Source organism: Maniola jurtina, chromosome 10, assembly GCF_905333055.1.
Source record: "Maniola jurtina chromosome 10, ilManJurt1.1, whole genome shotgun sequence".
NCBI classification, from domain to species: Eukaryota; Metazoa; Arthropoda; class Insecta; order Lepidoptera; family Nymphalidae; genus Maniola; species Maniola jurtina.
The window spans coordinates 14,311,014-14,333,744 of record NC_060038.1 but is presented as its reverse complement, the minus strand read 5'-3'; the positions used below and the strand labels follow the sequence as shown (position 1 = coordinate 14,333,744).

Sequence of the window (22,731 nt, the reverse complement as noted above, 5' to 3'; positions counted from 1 at the left end):
CGCATTTCAATCAGTAAATCCATAAAATCGTTTCCATTTTGGTCACAAAATATGCATTTATGCGGAGTTCAGTTCTCATATTTATATGAAAGCTTTTTGCATTTATAGGCCCGACTGCATTGCAACGGCGCTGCGCGGAGCGTCGCTTCGTGTCGAAATATTTTCTATGTCGCGACGCGCAACAACGCTCTAATGAAAGAAAGAAAAAACTTTTATTTTTGAAAGCTGTGCCACACATTACCAGTAATTATACCTACGGGTTGTAATTCCGGCGCCGCTAATACTTGAGCAGTGCGACATGCACCATACGAAATGATTGAAATAATAATTAGTCGTGTTCGTTTGCTTTTTTTATAGGCATGTACATGATTTGAAGATGCGATCATAAACATAAGACACTCAGTTTTTGATAAAATAATAAAAAAAACCGGTCAAACGGGAGTCAGACTTGCGCACTGAGGGTTCCGTACTCGGGTATTTTTTCCAACATTTTGCACGATAAATCAAAAACTATTATACTTAAAAATAAATAAAAATCTGTTTTAGGATGTACAGGTTCATATGATACCCCACTTGGTATAGTTCTTATTTTGAAAATTGAAACACATTTTAATTTTTTTTTGAATGACGTAACCAAAAATTCGCGGTTTTCAGATTTATTCCTGTACTTGTGCTATAAGACCTACCTACCTACCAAATTTCATGATTCTCGGTCAACGGGAAGTACCCTATAGGTTTCTTGACAGACAGACAGACAGACAGACAGACAGACAGACAGACAGACAGACAGACAGACAGACAGACAGACAGACAGACAGACAGACAGACAGACAGACAGACAGACAGACAGACAGACAGACAGACAGACAGACAGACAGACAGACAGACAGACAGACAGACAGACAGACAGACAGACAGGCAGACAGACAGACAGACAGACAGACAGACAGCAAGACAGACAGACAGGCAGGCAGACAGACAACAAAGTGATCCTATAAGGGTTCCGTTTTTAATTTTGACGTACGGAACCCTAAAAATTTAAATTGGCGCGCGCACCTGCACATGCTCAAATCACGCAAATGAGCACAAAAAAAGCAAACGAAAACGACTGTTATTTTGACGCTTTCTGCCGCGCTGAGCCGCGCCGCTGTAATGCAGTCCGGCCTTTAATGTCAACTTCATTGCACACCAGTTCCGTACAAACGTTTAATGAAAGTATGCATTTGGAAACAAGAATAAAGTAATGAAAAAAAAATACATTAATTACTACTAACTAAAGATATTGCAAACATCGAAACTTTTAAATAAATAATCTATGAAGATGACACTTCGAAAGTTCTTGAAACCACTCAATATTTGAAATATAAAAATATCTAAATTAGAAAGAGCGTTTTCATACAATCCGATGTGTCCTAACGACTCCACCACATATTCTAATCAAAAGATACAATTTATTATAACATAAAAATATCATAACTTCCTGAAAAAAAAAATAACGCAGGATTATAGGAAAACGCCGAAATATTCTAACACCGGTAATAACAATCATTGCTATGAGGTCTTAGTCCTAATTCGCACGAGCGTTAAAAAAGCGTTGCGTTAAAACCCGGCGTTGCGCTGAAAATTCAAAGTGCGCGTTAAAAAAGCGTTGACGTGTGAACAGATACTTGGGAATGCATTTGTTCTATTTAAACGCTTTAACGGACGTTAAAAAAGCTCTCGTGCGAATGAGGCCTTAGAGTTTAGTGAATACACAGTGTAGGAAGAGCTGATATGCGATAAAGTTTCAGATTTAAAGCCGTCATTGGTACTTATTCTGAACACAACTAAATATTAGAACATTCGCATCCTCTTCTTACTAATGTATTATGAAAAGGACAGACAAACATAATTTAATTTAGAACTGTCAAACCTCGTGGCACTCATGAACCTAATTGTTTAAAAAGTAGAGTGCATTAAAAGATCAACTCCCATCGGCAGTGTTCCCACTAGTTACTCTTTTAGTTGGGATCAGAATCAGTACCAATGTATGAGAGTTACATTTCTTTAGATATCGTAGGGTGATAGTAAACAAACCAAACCTAACTTTAAGATAAATGAAACAATACTTACAACATTCAATACAACAAAGCTTTAACACCTCAAATTCAAAACAACACAATAAATGTTTTTATTTTGAAGTCAAGCATCAATAACTATCTTTAAGATAACCTTAGGATTCTTAGTCTGAGATCTATAGCGTACTTTGACTTTGCTCATACTTAAGACACTGTTAAAACGAGACAGCGTTATATCGCTGGCATAAATCTGTCTCGTTTTAACTGAAACTTAAATCTAAGCAAAGTCAAAGTGCGCACTATAGATTTCAGCCTTAGTCTGAGATCTATAGCGTACATTGACTTAGCCCACAGTTAAGACGGAGTTGAATAGAGACAGCTTTATGCAAAGATAGTCTGTCACATTTTCTTGTCGAAGAGAGCAAGACAATGAAAAAAAATTAAGCCATGTCAGTTATCAAAAGTGTCCAACATCATGTCAGAAGAAATATAGGACAAACATTAAAAAACTCTGTTTTAAGTCTAAGTGCGCCCTATAGATTACAGCCTTAGGTCCAGTTACATGACAGGAGTTCAAGTCGTTTGGACGCACAACGCCAAAAACGCGAAATCTTAGCCTCTCCAGTCAGTTAGTCAGTACTCCACAGTCAGTCAGTCCTGCACGTGGTGAGTGGTCACACGCGCGCGTCGGGAACGCCGACGTGGCAAAAGTCGTTTAGAGGTACTATCACTACTTGTATCTGAAAAGAAAAGGTTGCAATTAAAATCAAAATCATTTAAGTATTTAAAGTAGGTACTATTGTACATCCTCTTGATAGTCATAATTGTTAGATTTGTAAGATGATATAGTGGCGATAATAATTAACTACGTAAACTTAAAACTAAAGCAAAACAAGGGTTCCAAACGCGCTCAGGTCTGAGAAGAGCCCACAATTAACTCAGCCGGGTATTCTTTCTAAAGTCTATCATCTATATGTCAACAATTTAAGGGTTTATTGTATGTTTGTCTCTCTGTTTGTTACCTATTATAATTCGTCCGATTGAGTTGAAACGTTGTACTACATACTAAACAGATTATTACTCATTTATAGTTACCCGTAATTGATCACGAAGGGGTCCAAAAAGATGCCTCGTCTCAGGCGCTTCGTAGCTATCCGAGCACTTTGGACAGCGTCTGCAAGCGAATTACATTCATTTATTTGACGATCATACAAGGCGTCACCAGAATACTAGCAATGACGAAGACAGGTGAAAGTACTGATGATTACTGAGAAGGTACTACAAAAAAAAACGCGTTTTTTTATTATTTTAAAAGTTTACAATAAAACATTGAAGCTAGAGGCCAACTAACGTTACGTAAATAGGCCACTCGAGGTCAATGCCGCGTGGTAGGCGGGGCATTGACCCGAGTTTTGCATGCTACATGTTGCAGGTTTGAAAAAACTAAATCACTAAAACTACAAAATAAGGCAAATGGTTATTGACATTGGATTGTGTTACCGTAGTATAATAAGAACGCTAAATTTTTGCTAGGGTTCTGGTGACACTCTGTATATTAGCAAATGAAATTAATTTATTGTTACTATTGTTATTTTGATATTATTTAGATCCTACATATTTGGTAGACTTATTTTTTCAGTGTATTGTGACTTTCGTAAGTGCTTTTATAAGTCTGAAACGAAGAATAAATAAATACAAATAATTTATTTATTAGTGCTAAACTCACCCGCTCCCCTTGGCGCCGGGCGAGCCGGCGGTGGACGTGGAGAGCTCGGATGCGGCCGGCGTGTACAGCGGGGTATTTAGCTCGTCAAAGTCTAGTGCGCCGTCTATATTCAGCACTCTAAAACATTTCAATTCCACTTTAATAAAGTTTTCGACACCTATAAAAATACTAGCCGATGCCCGCGACTTCGCCCGCGTGGATTTAGGTTTTTCGAAATCCCGTGGGAACTCGTTGATTTTCCGGGATAAAAAGTAGCCTATGTGCTAATCCAGGATATTATCTATCTCCATTCCAAATTTCAGCCAAATCCGTCCAGTAGTTTTTGCGTGAAGGAGTAACAAACATACACACACACACACACACACATACAAACTTTCGCCTTTATAATATTAGTGTGATAGTGTGATTATTTCGCCATCAACAATTCCTGAACACATATCGTTTGGTTGTACCCTGCATCAGGGTTAACCTTTGAACCTAGAAATCTGGAATTTTGCACAGACATGCTTCGTCCTGCACACCCCAGGATGCCTATCTGGGGACAACAACCTTGCTTCAAGAGGGGTTATTCAAGGAGCGGACCAATAAATTAGTGAAAGGCCGGCAAAGCATCAGCCGTACCTCTGGTGCTGCAAATGTTCATGGGCGGCAGTAATCATTTAACACCAGGTGACCTGCCTACTCATTTGCTCGAGATTTTTCATATAAGAAAGAGTTGAATCACCTGTTCTGGGCGGAGAAGCGATGCACTCTCTCTACGACGGAGGTGACGTGCTCCACTCCGTCCTGCACGCCCCACAACAGGATGCCTATCTGGGGACAATGACGTCACTTTATAAGGCTATACTAAGGTTGAAATCTATAGAGCGCACTTTGAATTTGCTTATACTTAAGTTCCAGTTAAAACGAGACAGACTTATGCCAGCGACATAACGCTGTCTCGTTTTAACTGTGTCTTACGACTGAGAAAAGTCGAAGTGCGCTCTATAGATCTCAGCCTAAGAATTTGTACATAATACATAATATTATAATAATATATTGTTTAAGTAGAAACGGTTGCATTAAAACAGGAGTGTGAGTTTAAAAGCGATGCGACGAGGTTTTAAAGGTTTCATGGCCGATTCACACCAATTGCGTATGCAGCTCGTACACGTGACACGTGCGTAGTGACGCGCATGAACCCATAGACGTAATTTTACGTTCACGTAGACGCATTACGTCTACGTGAACGTTCACGCCACGCACGCTACGTAAACGCTTACGCAGCCTGTGTGAACGAGCTCTAAGGCTGGATCTATAGAACGCACTTTGACTTTGCTTAGACTTAAGTTTCAGTTAAAACGAGACAGATATATGCAAGCGGTATTACGCTGTCTCGTTTTAACAGTGTCTTAAATCTGGGCAAAGTCAACGTGCGCTCTATAGATCTAAGTCTTAAAGTAAGTTTAATGTAAGTATGGATATCCGCACCGTGCGCAACAGCACCTCCGGGACCCGATGTGTATCGTTTACCTTGACCCGGACGTCCGGCTCGTAGTAGTCGTTGTAGTCGCGGTCCTCGTCGCCCTGCTCCGGACAGTTCTGGCACGTGATAGATATCCGCACCGTGCGCAGGACCACTTCGGGAACCTGACGTGGAGGAAGGAGAAACTGACTGACATGACTGATTGAGGTAGTATACTAGTGCTTCACCTCTCATTAGGACCTGGCCGGGCTCATTGGTCAAAAACTATGCTTCTGAGCAAGGCATATTATACAATGGAACATTATGTAAACGATGAAAGAGCGTGGATTTGACCTGCAGCTCGCTCCAGCAATATTGTATATCAAATCCCTGAAAAGAGCAACCGACGAGTTTCTTGCTGTTCTTCTCGGAAGGAAAAGCATTTTGAACCAGTGGTAGATGTTTTTGACGATTCAAAAGTATTATACTTATAGAAATACTTTAAAAAAAATTAATTCAATAAAAATATTTTTAATTAATTAATTAATTAAATCACATAGTCCGATCACACTTTGGGTGCGTATTCGTACGAATTTGACTCGTGCGAGTACGTACGAAGACGCACGAATAATCCCGAGTACTATGGGAGCACTCGGGCTGGCTGTAAGTACTTCTAACTCGTACACAATGTGCGAGCTCCCGTAGTATTTTCAAAAAAACATGTGGATTCTTTGTTCCCTTGAGCCATGATTACTAATAAATCAACAAACAAATTTATATGCACGCAATCATTACATACCTATAACGCATTTATAACATGGGTAGGATCCCTAGTAGGAACTCGAAGGACTTCGAGTTTCAGCAGAATTTTTGGAACACCTAAACCCACATAACCCACATTAATTATAATATTTATAATGTATCAGTTATTTGAATGTATGTTTATTAGTATATTACACACCACCTGCAGTCTAATTTTCCTTATACTTTCCAATCTTTAAGGTTGCCTGGTACAGATCACTAATTAGCGATAAGGCCGCCTTTTGTATCTTCCCTCTGTCTGTGTTTTGTATTCTTTAATGTAATCCTTCTTGTGGTTGTGCAAATAAAGTGTATTTTATTTTATTTTATATACTACTAAAACTCACATCATAAGTTCCAGCCCATACAATGAGCATGCTTTTCCTAAACCAAACCCCTTTGGGATACAGGTCCACAGTCCACTCGGTCAGTTTGTCCGTGGCCACATCCGCGATCGAGGGTTTGGTGGAAAAGATGAAGGTCCTAGTGTGGTAGCACGGCAGGGAGTGGAAATTGTCCACCGCGAGCACCGTGCCCCACGTATCTTCCGTGTAAAGCCGGGGGGTGAAGAGCATCCGACCGGCTTCCGTTTGCTGGATCTCTTTTATCCTTTCATATTGACCTGTTAAGCCAGAACCGAGCAAAAAGTGAGAAGGATAGATTTATTCACTGAGTGTATTGAGGAAGAGATGGCAATAAAGCAATGTTGGCTGCGACGAAAGCAAAAAATCTAATTAAATCTAAAAATGAACTAAGAGTGTTAAACAATAGCATGGCATTTTTGGAAATTGTAGTTACTTATTACAAAAACTACAAAAAAAAAGAATTAACGTTTCCGATTAAAACTAAAAATCTAGATGTTTTTCAAAATTTAGCATTCTTCAGATTTTTTCTATCAAAGAAATTTTATTTAATTGTGTCTCCATCTCATAACTTTAGATCAAACATCCAAATAGCATATATTATTGAAATATGGAAGTTATTGTACCTATTTATAAGTTTCAACAATATATAAAACACAAAAATGTTTCTACCTATGCCTGTTATAGACTTTACAAGTGTAAATTAAAAATTTATAACAGCCCCGACAAGTGAAGGTTACAGTAATAACTAGAAAAGAGCTGATAACTTTCAAACGGCTGAACCGATTTTCTTGGATTATAGCTAAGAACACTCTCGATCAAGGCCCCTTTTAAACTAAAAAAACTAAATTAAAATCGGTTCCTTAGTTTAGGAGCTACGATGCCACAGACAGATACACAGATACACACGTCAAACACCCCTCTTTTTAGATTGGGGGTTAAAAACCATCCAACCCTATAATAAAGTAAGTACCTATCATATCTTTTAATTCATATAAGAAACATACCTGACTGATAACTCATGGCTACCGCCATTCTCTCCATAAAGAACTCTTTGTGTTCCTGCGTCAACGGACATAGCAACAACTTCGCTAGTTGATTGGGACACATCATAGGAAATCTGCAATTTAGTTCAAAATAATTAAATTAGATTTAAACTCAAAATGATTAAAAAAAACTTCCAACAGACTAAATAATATGGTTTCAGAAAAATCGATACATCGGCAGATATTTTGGCGCCCAATATGGCAACACAATTATTCTGATAGCCAATCAGGGAAGACAAATATTCTGGCGACCATTTTGGCATCAAGAATATACTGACGCCAAACCTAGGTCCACAAATATTCTGACCCTATTATTCAAATATTGTGGCATCAAATCTGGGATCACAAATATACTGGCGCCAAATCTGGGACCACAAAATATTCTGTCACCTAATCTGGGAGCATGAATACTCTGGCACTCTACCTGAGACCATGAATATTCCTACTATACTTACAAATTTTAATTGTAACTTACAGTAAAATACAGGTCAAACTAATAAGCGCCCTTTGGGCTTCACCACAGTAGGGTAAAAAATAAGCTGGCCAAGTGGCTAAAGACAGACCATAAGGGTTCCTTTTTTCCATTTAATCATGGAACCCTAAAAACAATAATAACAATTAATTACCTGACATGAGAGAACACAGTAGTAACTAGCGAGTCCCAGTGCATCTTGAGTTCGTTTTCGCTTAGTTCACTCGTGTTTAACCTCTTGCGTTGTTTGTTGAGCCAACGAACCACGAAACTAGAAAAATACTTAAATATTGTAGCCGTACCTAAATTGACAGATCTAAATTTAGGTCTTTTCCTTTCATAGTGCTCCCTTGAAAAACGATGACATTAGATTTAGACCTTTCAATTAAGTTGGGTTTTAGTTTACAACAGAATTAGACTCTACATTCATGAAGAACAAAACCCATTTTTGACAAATTTATGTGTGTGAGTGTGAGTACAGGAGTCAGTGAGCGGGTGAGTGAGTGAGTGAGGGAGTGAGTGCGTGAGTGTGTGAGTGAGTGAGTGTGTATGAGTGAGTGTATGTGAGTGAGTAAGTGCATGCGTGAGTGAATGCATGCTTGAGTGAGTGAGTGCGTTGACGTTAGCGTACGCACTGGTAGAGCGTCATCTCGTTGTGCAGCACGAGGTCGCTGTGCTGCAGCAGCAGCAGAAGCGTGTCGTCCTCCAGCTCCGCCAGCTCGCTGTCGTGGATACACTCGAGGTTCCATTTCACGTAGTTCTGGCACGCCTGACCACAACACATACTGTCACATTTAATTAATTTTCTTATCTATCTAAATATATGTAGAAAAGGTGACTGACTGATCTGTCAACTTTTTTTTACATGTGAACAGATACCTGGGAATACATTTGTTATATTTAGACGCTTTTTTAACATCCGTTAAAAAAGCTCTTGTGTAAATGGAGCCTAAGGAATGAATTTGGGAAAAGTCAGATTGTTCCTGAGATGTTTCCAATAGGCCCATTGGTGACAGCTAGTACGAATGAATGATGAAATTGTAACTAGATTAAATAAACGAAATTACCTTAGCAACATCATCGTGTCCACATGCCATGGTATACTGCATCCAAGCAATGAGGTGGCCTCGTCTCGCTGCCTGAGGAATGTGCTGTGACATGTAGCCCAGGCATAGTGTGACTAGATCCTGGTGACAAAATAAAAAACTGGTCAAGCACAAGTCAGATTCACAAATGAGGGGTTCCATACCACTTTTCTTTAGCCGTCTTCCACACATCTTTGAGAACATTAGGGCAAACTATCAGGCCTGCAGGTTTCCTCACTATGTTTTCCTTCAATTTCAATTTCATTTCCACAACTCCATTCCTTCACTGTTAAAGCCATCTCATATTTAATTAACCAACTTCTGCTGTCCCGATTTTTTTCTTTCGATACAATGAAATGATCCTTACATGAAACTGAACTGAAATTTTTTTGTCATTTTCATATATTTTTATGTACAGCTCACGCTTGATCAAAACACTGAGTATGCTAAAATTGTTTACACAAAAAAAAGACTTAAAGGTGTCTCAAACAGTTTTTCTTTATCTCCTATAGTTTTGGATTTCCCCATACTGTCCCATTTAAAAAAACACTGTATATTATAAAACTTACTTTAACATTGTATTTGTCAGCAAGCGAAAGCACAGGCAGCACAGTCTGATGCGAGATCTTGATCTGCCCCGTGTAGAAGTATTTGAGAAAGTGCGGAAACACAGAAGCAGCTGTGGGGGTCTCCTGCAGCACTATGCGGCTCTCACGCCACTCGCTCCATTCACGATTCATTAACATTACCTACAACAAAGAAAAAAGAAATCCATCAAGACAAAAGCATTGCTGAGGGTTGTGATATCTTTCCATCAGAAAAAACCCTGTCTTTTCAAGGTTCCGTACCAGTAGGTAATTATTATCTCTGCCTCTATCACTCTCTGAGAAAGTCTCTCTCTCTCTTCTCCTTACTCCTTGTCTGTATATTAAGAAGTTTAAATGACTATGACCATGACTCTGACTTGAGCAATAATGTTGTCACTGTGAATAGGTTTACAATATCTTTATCTCATCTTGTTGGCCTACTTTAGACCTTACTACATAAAATAGAATGAGAAACTGACCTGAAACACTTCACTGCTGGCGCACAATATAAGCCTGTGGGCCGGGTACCCCACGCCTGCCACTTCCAGCACCAAGTCACTCATCAACTGTTCCGCATACAGTGTTGCTATCTTGAACAGCACACTCTTCGAATTATCCACCTTAAATACATACATACAACCTTCAATCCGTGTTTTGAACTGCTCTCCAAACACTGGCAAAGACAATGATTTTCAATTCTTTAGTGAATGGCTTCAAAATATTAAAACTTATCTGTCTGTCTGCTAGCTTATCATGGCCCATTAGTTTAACCAAAATTGTCTAAATTTGGTACAGAAATAACTTGCATCTTAGCAACGGACATAGGATACTTTTATAAATACGGGCTCCCACAGGATTTATGAGAAAAACCTAAAACCAATTGGGTCACAGACACCTAATTAGTACACAGATAGCTTATATCCTGGATATTCTAATTTATATTCCAGAAAATATATGTTTCCACTTTTTCAAAACCTAAATCCACGCAGACGAAGTCGCGGGCATCATCCTACTTACTTCGAGGTCTTCATTGTTTGTTTCATCTTTACCATCTGCACTTTTCGATGCCGTAGCAGAGTCCACGTTTAAGTAATTCATGGTGCCAATGTTTCATTGATCATTCACGCTGGAAATTTGAAATAACATATTATTGTTAACATTAAATTAAAATGTATTCAAGAAGTCGCACATTAAGAAAACAAAAAATTCTTTATTCTTATCATTTTGGTACACTGATCTACTGCGAATTGTGTAGTTGTGTAGTGTTTAGGATTACTTTTACTGGTGTACATCATGTAAGTATACCTTTTCTAAATATTCCACTCCACACCGAAACCATTTTCCAAAAATCACCAATACCAAAATCCCAAAATAAAAAGTGTCAACAACTCAACACATACCAATGTAACTGTCCTATATGTTATTGGTCTGTGGTTAGTGATTACATACTCTTTGGTAACTGTGCTTAACACATCCACCGTCTAACATCTAGTGTTGCCTATCGATAATAATAATTAATTCAATATCGATAGACTGTCGATATTCTATCAATAGTTAAAGCAAAACCAATAGTAACTACAATCTATGGATAGGATAACCATATGTCAAAAGTATCGATAGCGCTTTCCAAGCAACACTAGCGATACTATCGACAATTCTACGTTCAATACTAACGATAGTCACCTATGTTTCCATAATGTTGTAAGTAAACTATAACTGGTATCGATATCTTGAAAAGTTTTCAAAGTCAATTATCGATACTCAAACTATCGATAGTTTGCGACACTGATCTTATCTCAACCACAGACCAGTACTCAACATTCAGGACTAAAGAATAAAGCTCACAATGTTTGACACATATAGTCTACTAGCCGATGCCCGCGACTTCGTCCGCGTGGATTTAGGTTTTTCGAAATCCCGTGGGAACTCTTTGATTTCCCGGGATAAAAAGTAGCCTATGTGCTAATCCAGGATATTATCTATCTCCATTCTAAATTTCAGCCAAATCCGTTCAGTAGTTTTTGAGTGAAGGAGTAACAAACATACACACACACACACACACACATACTTACAAACTTTCGCCTTTATAATATTAGTGTGATACTCTATAGTTTAAACTCAGTCTGTATACTCTATGGATCATTGTGTCTTTGATTGATTCTAATCATAGAGTACAATAATCTATAATCTTTAGATTATTTAGTAAGTCTATGGCTAATATTTACAAAATAAAATTGACAAAATTTTTGAAGAAAAGAAAGGTTGTACAAAAACAATATTTATCTAAAAACTAATTTCTGTTTAAAAAGCCACCGTAAATCATTTTTAAACAGTGATCATTATAATGGGACTTAAAAAGAAGAAAAATGTTATCATTATCTCATCTTGCATGGCTTCATGTTATATTCTCTACCAGCTGTATTTCTTCCTAACCATCACATCAGAAGTAAACGAGGGCAACCGAGTGGTACCGGTGCTAGACCACGATACCATCAGAGAAGTCTTGCACTTGCGATCAGAAGAAGATAAATACATTAACGAAAATGGTATGATACGAGGCGTTTTCTATACAAAAATTAACGATTACAGGCCGGATTCGAATAACGAATTTAAATGTAGAAAATCGGATCAACGTATACCTTATGAGCAAATGAATGATGATTTTTGCGATTGTGAAGACGGGACGGATGAGCCGAGCACTAATGCTTGCCCTACTGGAGTTTTTTATTGCCAAACTCAAAACCAAAAGAAGCAAGAACTATTTGTTGTGCCATCTGGTAAGGTTAATGACGGTATTTGCGATTGCTGCGATGGGTCAGATGAGTGGATACATGAAGGAGGTAAACTTCTAAGTCAAAGTTCATCAAAACATTACAGATTTTATGTGACTAGGTGCCCTAATGTCTGTCAAAAGTAATTACGATGAATCAAGGTTGTTGTAAAAGGTTGTAAATAGTTAACAAAATGTTTTTGCCAGGATTACATTGGCTGTTGATGTCTTATATTGTCTTAAGCATAAATCTCATACCCAACACTTACATTTGAATTAGCTATTGATTTTAGGCTTATTTTACAGCTTAACACCATAAAATAAAGTAAATAGTGGGTTTGTACCATATCCATAACTGATACAATGATTTTATCATTATATATTCATTGTGGTATGTGCCTAGTGCCTACCATTTACCATAATATGGAGTTAGCTGTACCTTAGTATGAATTTAAACCTTTAGACTTTGTAGACTACAGAAAAAATATGATGTGAGAGTAAAGTAGACCTAAAAGATGTTTTAAAGTTTTTAGTCATTTAGTGTTTTAAACTTTTAAAGATGATGAAATTTTGTCTCCACAGACAATAGTCCCTCAACTGTGGAGACCCTTATACTTACTACTAAGTTAATAATGAATTTTTCCAATTATTAATTATATAGTATAAATACCTATTATTGTTTGTGTATATTTTGGCAATTTTAAAGAATTATAGTTCCATTATATTAAAAAGCTACCTTTAGCTAACCTACCATTCACTTACTTTTAATTTTAGGAATAGGTATTAGTAATATGTACCTAAATATAAAAAAATTAAAGCAGCACATAGATTATAGTTTACACTTAATAATAAAAGTTTCTAGTCTACATATTGTATCAAAGAAATAACTATTACAAATAAAAAAGTAATTCAATGGAAAGTTATAAAAAATATGTGTCTCAACTTTTAGAAAATGTTTTTATGTCATTTTTCTGTACATTTTTTCAATTATTGTTTCATAAGAGTAAAATCATACAAAACTAGTTTAAGGCATAAAAGACTGATAACTATTAAACTACTATGTATCCATTTATTGTCAGAATTAATAAAAAATCTATCTCTAAACTCTGCTGCTAAGTTAGCAATGTTGTTATTTGTCAAAAAACAAAATTTTATTTTCATGTTAGTTTAATATTTTGTCTGCAGGAAAAAATGTGAAAACCTTGTTACCTTATATTTATAACTTCTAAATTCATTACCTAATATTTGTATGAATAAATATTAAATGCTAAAAAATTTATTTTCTTTTTACATTTGATAACTTTCTGTTAAACTATGACTATGTTCATTTTAGTATCAAGATGCACCCTCGAATAGATTTCATATGTCCATTAAATCTAATCAAATTGGAAAGATATTCTTTCTAGGTATTATAATATTAGTACCTATTGATCACAGATTCATAGGGTATGTTGATCAACAGATAGCCAAGGCTAAGCTGATCAGGTTAAATAATTTTACATAATATAATATATTAATCTATGAAGCTAATCAACCAAAATGCCCTGATTCTAACTGGAAACCACTTTTATGTGGTCACAATGTTTATTGTGTTGCTAAAGTTACCCGGTTTCACGGAATCACCGATTTTGACCATAAATTCGATAGGCCGTGGTTTATATATACTTAGTCTGTGGGCCGTGGATACTCCAATCTCCAATCTTATGGTCGGGACTTCGTCTGTGGTGGCGTTTGCTGGCGCGCGTGTTGTGACTTTTTGGAGTGGTTTTTTTTGTTAAAACTGACTGGAAAGCGCTCTAAGGGGGTGCCGTGCGTATGTCGGCGAGCGCCAGCACAGACGGGGTCCATACTTGCATAGTTTAGCTAACTTGTTACGAATAACTACAAACTTGACATTGGCTAATCATTGTAAAAGCCAGACGAGAGAGAAAAAAAAAAAAAACTTATGGTCACAAACCTGACATTGGCTAATCTGTGTAAAGCCAGACGAGAAGAAAAAAAAAATCTTATGGTCTGTGATAGATATCAAACCAAGCCCCATCCAAGCCCCAACCTTTACTTAAACAAGTACGCTGGACTTGCGATTAAAATGCTTAAAAAGTTAAAACGTAGTGAAATACCTAATGTGCTCCTTGCTTGTGCTGAATTGTTTTATGAAACAACTTGATTTTTTCGTTTTGATGCTGATAGTAACTGAAAGTAGCAATGGGCGTCATGTAAGCGTACTCAGGACTAATTAATGTTAGTGATGAGGTATTAATTCATAGTATAATTCATATATAATTTATAAACTAATTCATATTCAGGTAGTTTCAACACGAAGACCATTTGACGCTGAGTCAACTCTATTGCCCAGTGCACTTGGTGGAGTGCTTCAAATCGACGACGTAAAAAATAACTGTCAATTTGTGTGGTTCACCTTTCTAGTGTACATGTATTTATCCATTTTATTTCAACTCTAGTCAACTAGTCAAAGAGAATATAAACACTAGTTTTTAACTCTAGTTGACTCTAGTTAGATTATTCGTCTGTGTTCTATTATTAAAAAAAAAACTACATACTCTTTGCCCAAAACCACCCAAAACCATCGTGAAAAGTTTAAAAAATTATCACATTTGGATGAAAATAAAATTATTGTAATACTTAAAATATACAGTTCAGATTTCACTATCAATTTGTTATAGCAGTGAGAGCAATCTGAGCATGACTGTGAACGCAGGAGTCGATATCACCGAGGCGGGTGACCGCGGCGTGCTAAAACGCATAACCAAGGAGGGCGAAGGCACGGAAACGCCAAGCGCCGGCTGCCAGGTTACGGTGCATTACACTGGAACTCTCCTTGATGGCACGAAGTTCGATTCCAGTCGAGACCGGAACGAACCCTTCGAGTTTCAACTTGGCAAAGGTTAGAATTTTTCTAGAACCACTAATCACATTTTCATATTTTGTACCTACTTCATATTTAAACCTCTTGGCCTTTCAGGTTAAAGCCTTAGAGGAATCAGAATAGGTTCAGAATTTATAAAGTTTCCTTCTCTGAGTACCTACTTTTTTATATTATTTTTATAAAATTTGATAGGCTAAAATAGCTGTGATGCATTATTTTGAAATTATTAAGTAATACATTTTGTATATGTTCTAGAAAGGTGTTGTATTAAGTAAAAAGAAAATAAATATGTATGAAGCTTGTAACATGTCTTGACTCTTGACCTTGATTCATTGTGTTTCACAAATCGATATAGGCACTCTTGACATTGGCAGGCTTTGTAGAACACACTTGTATGTCTAAAAAAATGTCGTGAGTTTCTTGCTGACTCTTCTTAGTAGAATCTGCTTTCCACACTGGTGGACAGTGGTAGACTTTCATGTTATAAGAGTGATAAAGAGTCTTACAAGAAAAAACATATTTTTAATGAGCTCATTTCATTAATTCCAGTTGAGAGCTTATCTCAGAAGTTCCCTTTATTATTATAGGTACAGTTATAAAATCATGGGACATTGGTGTGGCCACGATGAAGAAAGGAGAAGTCTGTGTGCTCACTTGCGCGCCGGAGTACGCTTACGGCGCGACCGGCAGCCCTCCCAAGATTCCTCCTAACTCCACATTGCAATTTGAGGTATGTAATATCCACCCAATTGAATTCCAGCCATGGCAGACAAAGTCACATAATTTGTTTGTGCAGAACAGTGCAACCTAACACTGACTAAAACCAAATGTACACCAATGAAATAAAGACCTTCTTGCTTAGTGCTTATTCTTCTGTTAACATTGTTAACACAAGAACAACAGACACTCATGCTATCTCTCTCATAATTTGCGTGTACAAAACACGGTGCTCGCGTGCTATGGTTGGTGGAGATATTTTCGCGCCATTCAAAAATACGATTTCTGCACAGGTACATAGGCGTAACTTATAAAGCTGGTAGTACTTTGTAGTTTATACATTGTGTATAATTTTTTAGATTGAAATGATAGACTGGACAGAGGAAGATCTGAGTCCCAACAAGAACAAGGGTATCCTCCGACACAAGATTGAGGAGGGAGACGACCATAACTGCCCAAACGATGGCGCTCAGGTTACCGGTAAGTAGGCATTAGGGCTGAGATGTATAGCTCGGACTTAAGACACTGTTAAAACAAGACAGCGCTATACTGCTGGCTTAAATCTGTCTCGTTTTAACTGAAACTTATGTCTAAGCAAAGTTAAAGTGTGCTCTATAGATATCAAACTAGGATTGTTAGTCATATGAAATCGTTGCTAATACTTACTTGTGGCCGTCAGCACAGCAGCACTTTCCTGACTGGAATTAAAAGTAGTTTCCCAAGGGTGTACAATGTGTTTTCCCTAATTGGATATTATATTTATGTGAACGGATGCTGTATGTCAATCAATATTTTAAACGTACCTGGTGGCCATAAGGATTGGCACGGAACTTGATGAATATCGGAGACGGTCGACGCGAAACTATACGCGGAGATTTTCCACGCGTGATAACTAACTACTTTATATAGATTTGACCCTGGGGTTCAGACCTGCAGAAGTCTAATGTACAAAGTTTTGACTAAATCAAATGAAGAATGCCCAAACATTGTAACAAACAGACAGACACCAAAAAGATTTTTCATTTATTTCAAATATAGTAATTTGAATGAAAAATCACTACCTAACTACCCATATTATAAATACAAAAATGTGTTTGTTTGTTAGTTTTTGGTTTGTCTAATTACGTCAAACAGTTGCTCCGTTGCGAGGTGATTTTTTGCATGGATATAGTTAAAGCATGGAGAGTGACATGAGTTTTATCGTGGAAAATCTAAGAGTTCCCACAGGATTTTTATAAATGTAAATCCATGTGGGCTAAGCCGCGAGCATCAGGCTATCAGCAAGTAAATTATACATTACTATTTACCATTTATCATAAACTAGAAAATGCTTGTGGCTTTGCACGCTTTGATTTCGGTTTTTTTTAAATCCCATAGGAACTCTTCAATTTTCCAGGATAAAAGTAGCCTATGTCCTTCCCCAGGATGTATCTCAAGTCTGTACCAAATTTCATTAAAATTGGTTCAGTGGTTGGGCCGTGAAAATGTAGCAGACAGGCAGACAGACAGACACACTTTCACATTTACAATATTAGTATGGATTAAAATGAATTGATTTATTCCAGTGGAATTGGAGGGCAAGCTTCCTGATGGCAAAGTTTTCGACACTCGCACGGTATCCTTCATACTGGGCGAAGGGAGTGCTAGCAACATTTGTGACGGCATCGAAAAAGCCTTAGAGAAGTTCAACCAAGGGGAAAAGTCCCGACTAACCCTCCAACCTAAATACGCCTTCAAGTCCGAAGGAAACGTTGAATTAGGGGTACCACCCAACTCTGTTGTGGAATACACAGTCAAGTTAGTCAGTTTCGAAAAGAGCAAGGAACCCTGGGAAATGGAGACTGACGAAAAGATAGAGCAGTCCAAAATATTGAAGGAGAGTGGCACCAATTACTTTAAGGACAGCAAATATCAACTGGCCATTAAGAAGTATAAGAAGGTTTTGTCTTTGATAGAGGGTAAGTATTTTTGAAGTTTGAATGAATGAATGAAATACACTGATAAAAACGAAACAAACAGAAATCAAAGTAGTAAAACTATTTGAGTGTTTAATTAAGGTCTGTTCCAGACGGAAGTAACGGTTGTGTTAAAATAGCCGCCAAAAAGAACAGCTGTTTCAATATTGCTATCATAAGTACCAAGTAGTTTTGCTATAGATTGAAAAATCTGTTTTTACTTACTACCGTGATATGATATAAAATCCTTTTGAGACTCATTTAAAAAAATTTTGGATGGTGCTTTAAACTCTTTGATAAAAGGATCAAAGGTGGCCTTAAAACAGCTGTTCTGTTTGGCGGTCAACTTAAAAAAAATAAATTAGTTTTACGTACCGACTTTGACGCGACTCTGCTAAGAATTCGAATATGACTAGAGAGTAAAAAGAGATGAACATAGTCACCCACAAGCAATGGCGTGCCCAGTCTTAAAGGCTCAGGGTAGGCATTCAATACATAGGAACTTACTGTGTGGCAACTCATATTGAAAATCAGCACTGACCAGTGACAACTAGGGTAAGCAGTGCCTTTATGCCTCTATGACCTGCACGCCACTGTCCACAAGGTAGTATAGGGCTCTCTCTATCACTTAGGGTGAGATCTATAGAGCGCGCTCTGCCTTTGCTTAGACTTAAGACGAGACAGAGCTATATCTCTCACATAAATCTTTCCGTTTTAACTCAATCTTAAGTCGGAGCAAAGTCAAAGTGCGCTTTATAGATTTCAGCCTTAGTCCCATACAAATGATCCACAGAGAGAAATTTCTCTCCGTGGATAGAGCATAATGCATAGTTTTCTTACAGATATACCAAAAAGCACGATCGACACAGAAGAAAACAAAACGAAAGCCAAAGACCTCCTACTATCAGTCTATCTCAATCTTGCATTAGTGTACCTTAAGGTGACCCCACCACACCACTACGATGCCAGAGACCATGCAACGAAAGCCCTGGATATTGACCCGAGTAATGTGAAGGGTCTGTTCCGACGAGGCCAGGCCTTGCTGGGAATGGGTGAGGCTGAACAGGCTTTGCAAGACTTCCAGAAGGTGGTGGAAGCCGAGCCACAGAATAAGGTAAGCTAGAATTTTAAGTCCAGGCAATATGAATAATGGAGAGTTGAACTGGGCGATTTGATTAATGCAATTTAACTTTATATTTTTCTCTGCATTTTGAAAATTGCCAATGTCAAAAGATGGGCGATTTGAATAATGCCCTAGCTTGAAATAATTGTACTGTCATTCGTCCCTGTAAGGTTCGATTAAAAATTAAAAAATACATTCCTAATAACTACCACATCATTATGAGGACAGAGAGGACAGACCATGTAACAAAAGCGTAAATAAATTTTGGCCGCCTCAAAAGAGCTGTTTTGTTTGGCGGCATTTTAAATACGGATATAAGTACTTTTTTAGAAACGTATGTTTTTCAAAATTCCTATTTTCTAACTGGTTAGCTACTTTTTGCCAAAAGGACAATGCCAAATTCATCTGACCAATCAGTGATGTGTTGTTGCAGGCGGCGGCCAATCAGATCATCGTTTGCCGAGCCAAGCTGCAGCAGCAGAAACAACGTGAGAAGACCATGTACGCGAACATGTTCGACAAGTTCGCGCACCGCGACGCGCAGGTGAGCTCACACAAATCATCATCATCATCATCATCTACATCTCAGCCCATCGCCGGTGCACCACTGAGCACAGGAGATCCACTCTCAGTAGTGGGCTAACAATTATTATTATTATTTATTCTTACTAGATGATACCCGCGACTCCGTCCGCGTGGATTTAGGTTTTTAAATCTCGTGGGAACTCTGCTTTTCCGGGATAAAAAGTCGCTGAAGTCAATTTTCGGGGCGTAAGCTACGAGTACCTCTGTGTCAAACATATAAATCGGTTAAACGGATAGACCCTTAAAAATCCCGTAGGAACTCTTTGTTTTTACGGGATAAAAAGTAGCCAATGTCCGACCTCGGGATGTAAGCTACTAGCTCTGTACCTTTCATTAAAATCGGTTCAGCGGTTGAGCCGTAAAAACGTTGCAGACAGACAGACAGTCAGATACTTTTTAGGATTTATAATATTAGTATGGCTTGCACACAACACAAAGTAAATCAAATTCGTAAAATCCACGTCCGCTGTTAGTTTTAAGTTTGCTAACCATTTTAAATTATCGATTTAACAAAAAAAGTGCGTCAAAATACGTCAAATGTTTATAATGTCACTTCTGTGAATTTCATACTAAGGAAGCTCCCTTACCAAGCGAGCGTTTTGACGTTTGATAAAAATTCACTGATTTAACTAGTAGTCATTGTCCCTATTCCAATTTTTAAGCGAATTTAATAATTGTGGAACAAAGACGAAAATGACTTTCTCTCTTTCTTCTAGGATGTGTGAATGTTTCGCAGGTGGAGAAGCTAAAAGCCAAGCAGATGTTCGACGTCATTGGAGAGAAGGTTGGCGAGTGGGGCAAGGGGGAGGGCGAGTGGACGGACGAGCAGAGGGACAGGAAACCCACGGAGTTCGAGAAGGAGAACCCTAACATACTGCTGCTAGACAAGGACGGACAATTCGAGAACATGTGAAACGTTTGATCAAACACTTGTGTCAATATTTGCGATGTTGTATTGTAAACTTGGTTATCTATACATATAATAAAATTGTAGAAAAGTGGTGTCTGTACAATGGAAATATATAAAAAAAAAGTAGCAGGGCTTGTTATTATATCGATGCCGAACCCGAAATTGTAATTTTTTTTTTTTTTTGTCTGTTTGTCTGTGTGTTTGTGCACGCTAATCTCAGAAACGGCTTATTCGATTTAGATACGGTTTTCACTAATATATTGTAGTAAGCTTCACTTAGGATTTAGTGTTTATTTCATGTCAATCGGTTCATAAATAAAAAAGTTATGTCAATTTAAAGAATCACGGCGCCTCGCGCCTGAGCGTCCGTGGCTATATAAAGCGCGAAAAGTCACTATTCCACGCGAACGAAGTCGCGGGCACAGCTAGTTATAAAAATATAGCAATATAATATATACCTATGGCATTGGTGATTGTATAAATAATAATAATTAATAAATAATTAATGGCAGTGTGTTACATTTCGCCTGCGTTGATAGATTTCGAGTAACAAAACACTTCATCGATAAAATAAAATGGACCTTAACGACCTTGCATTAAAGTTCAAATTCGTTCATACATCTACTTCCAGGGGCTGTAAGACTCGAATTCATAGTCAAGATATGGACTTCTTTAGGGAAGCATTCAGATGGCATGTGTCATATTCAACCTAAATGCATTTCATTAAGAAGCCCCTATCTTGTCTGAATTCCAGTGTAGGAAATATTGCAAAATTAAAATAGGTGGTACTAGATTTTTTACTGTAATGTAGAGACTAGTCCATTTTAATTTGATATTATATACATACTAGCCGATGCCCGCGGCTTCGCCCGCGTGGATTTAGGTTTTTCGAAATCCCGTGGAAACGCTTTGATTTTCCGGGATAAAAAGTAGCCTATGTGTTAATCCAGGATATTATCTATCTCCATTCCAAATTTAAGCCAAATCCGCCTAGTAGTTTTTGCGTGAAGGAGTAACAAACATACACACACACACACACATACACACATACAAACTTCGGCTTTCTAATATTAGTGTGATAATGTTTCTATGCTTGAATTCTATCAGCGTTAATGAAATCTCACACTATTTTTTTTTTTAAATTGGTGGCTTAAGAATCTGAAGGTTTTCAATTACAGTAAAACCTTCATAAACCAAAGTATTTTTTTCATTTTTAATATAAGTTTAAAATGTGATTTGATCAGAATATACTATTTTATGGATCTCGGCCCTGAAATACCTAATCAGATATAAGTTTACTAATCTATAAGATTTTATTTTTATTTATGTTCAAAGAATTTGTAGACCAATACTAATTACCAAATAACAACACTCAATATAAAATGTAATTTTTGTCAATTACAAGTAATGCTTTGAATGTCCGTTTAAACTTGAAAACTTATTCATTCCATGTATAATGTTCAGATTGTTCACTATAACTGTAACTTGTCCCTTGTCGTCATGTTGGCATCATTGCTTTGTGTGCTTTATTCTTTAGAACTTAGGGTTTATTGTGTGATTTGCAATAGTGCCAACATGACGGCAAGGGACAAGTTATAGTGAAGCATGGACATGTAGTGAACGGTCTGTACCTATTAGATTATTACGAAAACTTTATACATAATAATGTGTCATATTAGATTCTTTTTAGACTCCTAAGAATATCTATAACCTTTTCACGTTTGTCTATTTTGAAATGTGGGTTTTCTGTTCTCTAATAAGATTTTTTTTTTCTTTTGTATACTAAACTAAATCGACAGACTAAAATTAATGCTGTCTCTTTTTCACTTATTCATTACAAAAGCAAAGGCTATAGTGCCCAGCAAAAAACTTAGTGGGCGGCAGTTGGCGAATGTAGGACGCAAGGGTCAAATTATATCAACCAATGGCGTGCGGCCGCGCTAACTTATCAACCAATCGCTTGCACCCGTTAACCAGCCAGTCACGTCAATGGTGAAGTTGTTTGCCGAGCACTGTATTATTACATAGATAGGTATGTAATTATTAGCTGGGACTTTGTCTGTGGTGGCGTTTGTTGGCGCGCGTGTTGTGACTTTTTGGAGTGTTTTTTTGTTAGAAGTGGCCGGTTTTTGTGTCCCGCTGGTGTTTATTGGTGGTGGAACTGACCGAGGAACTGACTGAGAAGCGCTCTAAAGGGGCGCCGC

The 22,731-nt window shown here is 37.6% G+C and overlaps 3 protein-coding genes across 5 annotated transcripts; 2 read left to right on the top strand and 1 right to left on the bottom strand.

Moving 5' to 3' along the window:
* Window positions 1-1,804: 1,804 nt before the first annotated feature.
* On the bottom strand, window positions 1,805-11,006 carry LOC123868738 (BTB/POZ domain-containing protein 17). 2 transcript variants are annotated; one of them, XM_045911323.1, is made up of 14 exons: window positions 10,886-11,006; window positions 10,598-10,706; window positions 10,060-10,200; window positions 9,563-9,742; window positions 8,976-9,095; window positions 8,544-8,677; window positions 8,063-8,179; window positions 7,398-7,510; window positions 6,376-6,650; window positions 5,296-5,412; window positions 4,508-4,596; window positions 3,784-3,900; window positions 3,153-3,231; window positions 1,805-2,797 (listed from the first exon to the last, which is right to left on the bottom strand). In XM_045911323.1, exons 2-14 carry the CDS (start codon window positions 10,676-10,678, stop codon window positions 2,732-2,734), a joined length of 1,629 nt encoding a protein of 542 aa, XP_045767279.1. In that variant the 5' UTR covers window positions 10,679-10,706; window positions 10,886-11,006; the 3' UTR covers window positions 1,805-2,731. The 2 variants fall into 2 exon arrangements, with proteins under 2 accessions (XP_045767279.1, XP_045767281.1); XM_045911325.1 differs by lacking the exons at window positions 1,805-2,797; window positions 3,153-3,231 and having other exon boundaries at window positions 4,508-4,592.
* LOC123868753 (FK506-binding protein 59) lies at window positions 3,640-21,368 on the top strand. Of its 2 annotated transcripts, XM_045911352.1 has the most exons (10): window positions 3,640-3,644; window positions 8,597-8,601; window positions 15,007-15,255; window positions 15,825-15,967; window positions 16,314-16,434; window positions 17,520-17,912; window positions 18,752-19,023; window positions 19,466-19,576; window positions 20,354-20,587; window positions 20,957-21,368. In XM_045911352.1, the coding sequence occupies exons 3-9, from the start codon at window positions 15,054-15,056 to the stop codon at window positions 20,528-20,530; spliced, it is 1,419 nt and encodes a 472-aa protein (XP_045767308.1). In that variant the 5' UTR covers window positions 3,640-3,644; window positions 8,597-8,601; window positions 15,007-15,053; the 3' UTR covers window positions 20,531-20,587; window positions 20,957-21,368. The 2 variants fall into 2 exon arrangements, with proteins under 2 accessions (XP_045767308.1, XP_045767309.1); XM_045911353.1 differs by lacking the exons at window positions 3,640-3,644; window positions 8,597-8,601; window positions 20,957-21,368 and having other exon boundaries at window positions 14,912-15,255; window positions 20,334-20,468.
* On the top strand, window positions 11,792-13,563 carry LOC123868778 (glucosidase 2 subunit beta). Its single transcript, XM_045911386.1, has one exon. It carries the CDS (start codon window positions 11,925-11,927, stop codon window positions 12,495-12,497), a length of 573 nt encoding a protein of 190 aa, XP_045767342.1. The 5' UTR covers window positions 11,792-11,924; the 3' UTR covers window positions 12,498-13,563.
* Window positions 21,369-22,731: the final 1,363 nt, after the last annotated feature.

Bases quoted from the DNA above. Each gene is read 5' to 3' on its own strand.
- LOC123868738 (XM_045911323.1), bottom strand. From the start codon at position 10,678: ATGAATTACTTAAACGTGGACTCTGCTACGGCATCGAAAAGTGCAGAT. The intron at 10,201-10,597 runs GTAAGTAGGATG...TATGTATTTAAG, and splicing joins CAAACAATGAAGACCTCGAA to GTGGATAATTCGAAGAGTGT. The intron at 7,511-8,062 runs GTAATTAATTGT...ACTAAATTGCAG, and splicing joins ACTGTGTTCTCTCATGTCAG to ATTTCCTATGATGTGTCCCA.
- LOC123868778 (XM_045911386.1), top strand. From the start codon at position 11,925: ATGGGACTTAAAAAGAAGAAAAATGTTATCATTATCTCATCTTGCATG.
- LOC123868753 (XM_045911352.1), top strand. From the start codon at position 15,054: ATGACTGTGAACGCAGGAGTCGATATCACCGAGGCGGGTGACCGCGGC. The intron at 15,968-16,313 runs GTATGTAATATC...ATAATTTTTTAG, and splicing joins ACTCCACATTGCAATTTGAG to ATTGAAATGATAGACTGGAC. The intron at 16,435-17,519 runs GTAAGTAGGCAT...GATTTATTCCAG, and splicing joins CGATGGCGCTCAGGTTACCG to TGGAATTGGAGGGCAAGCTT.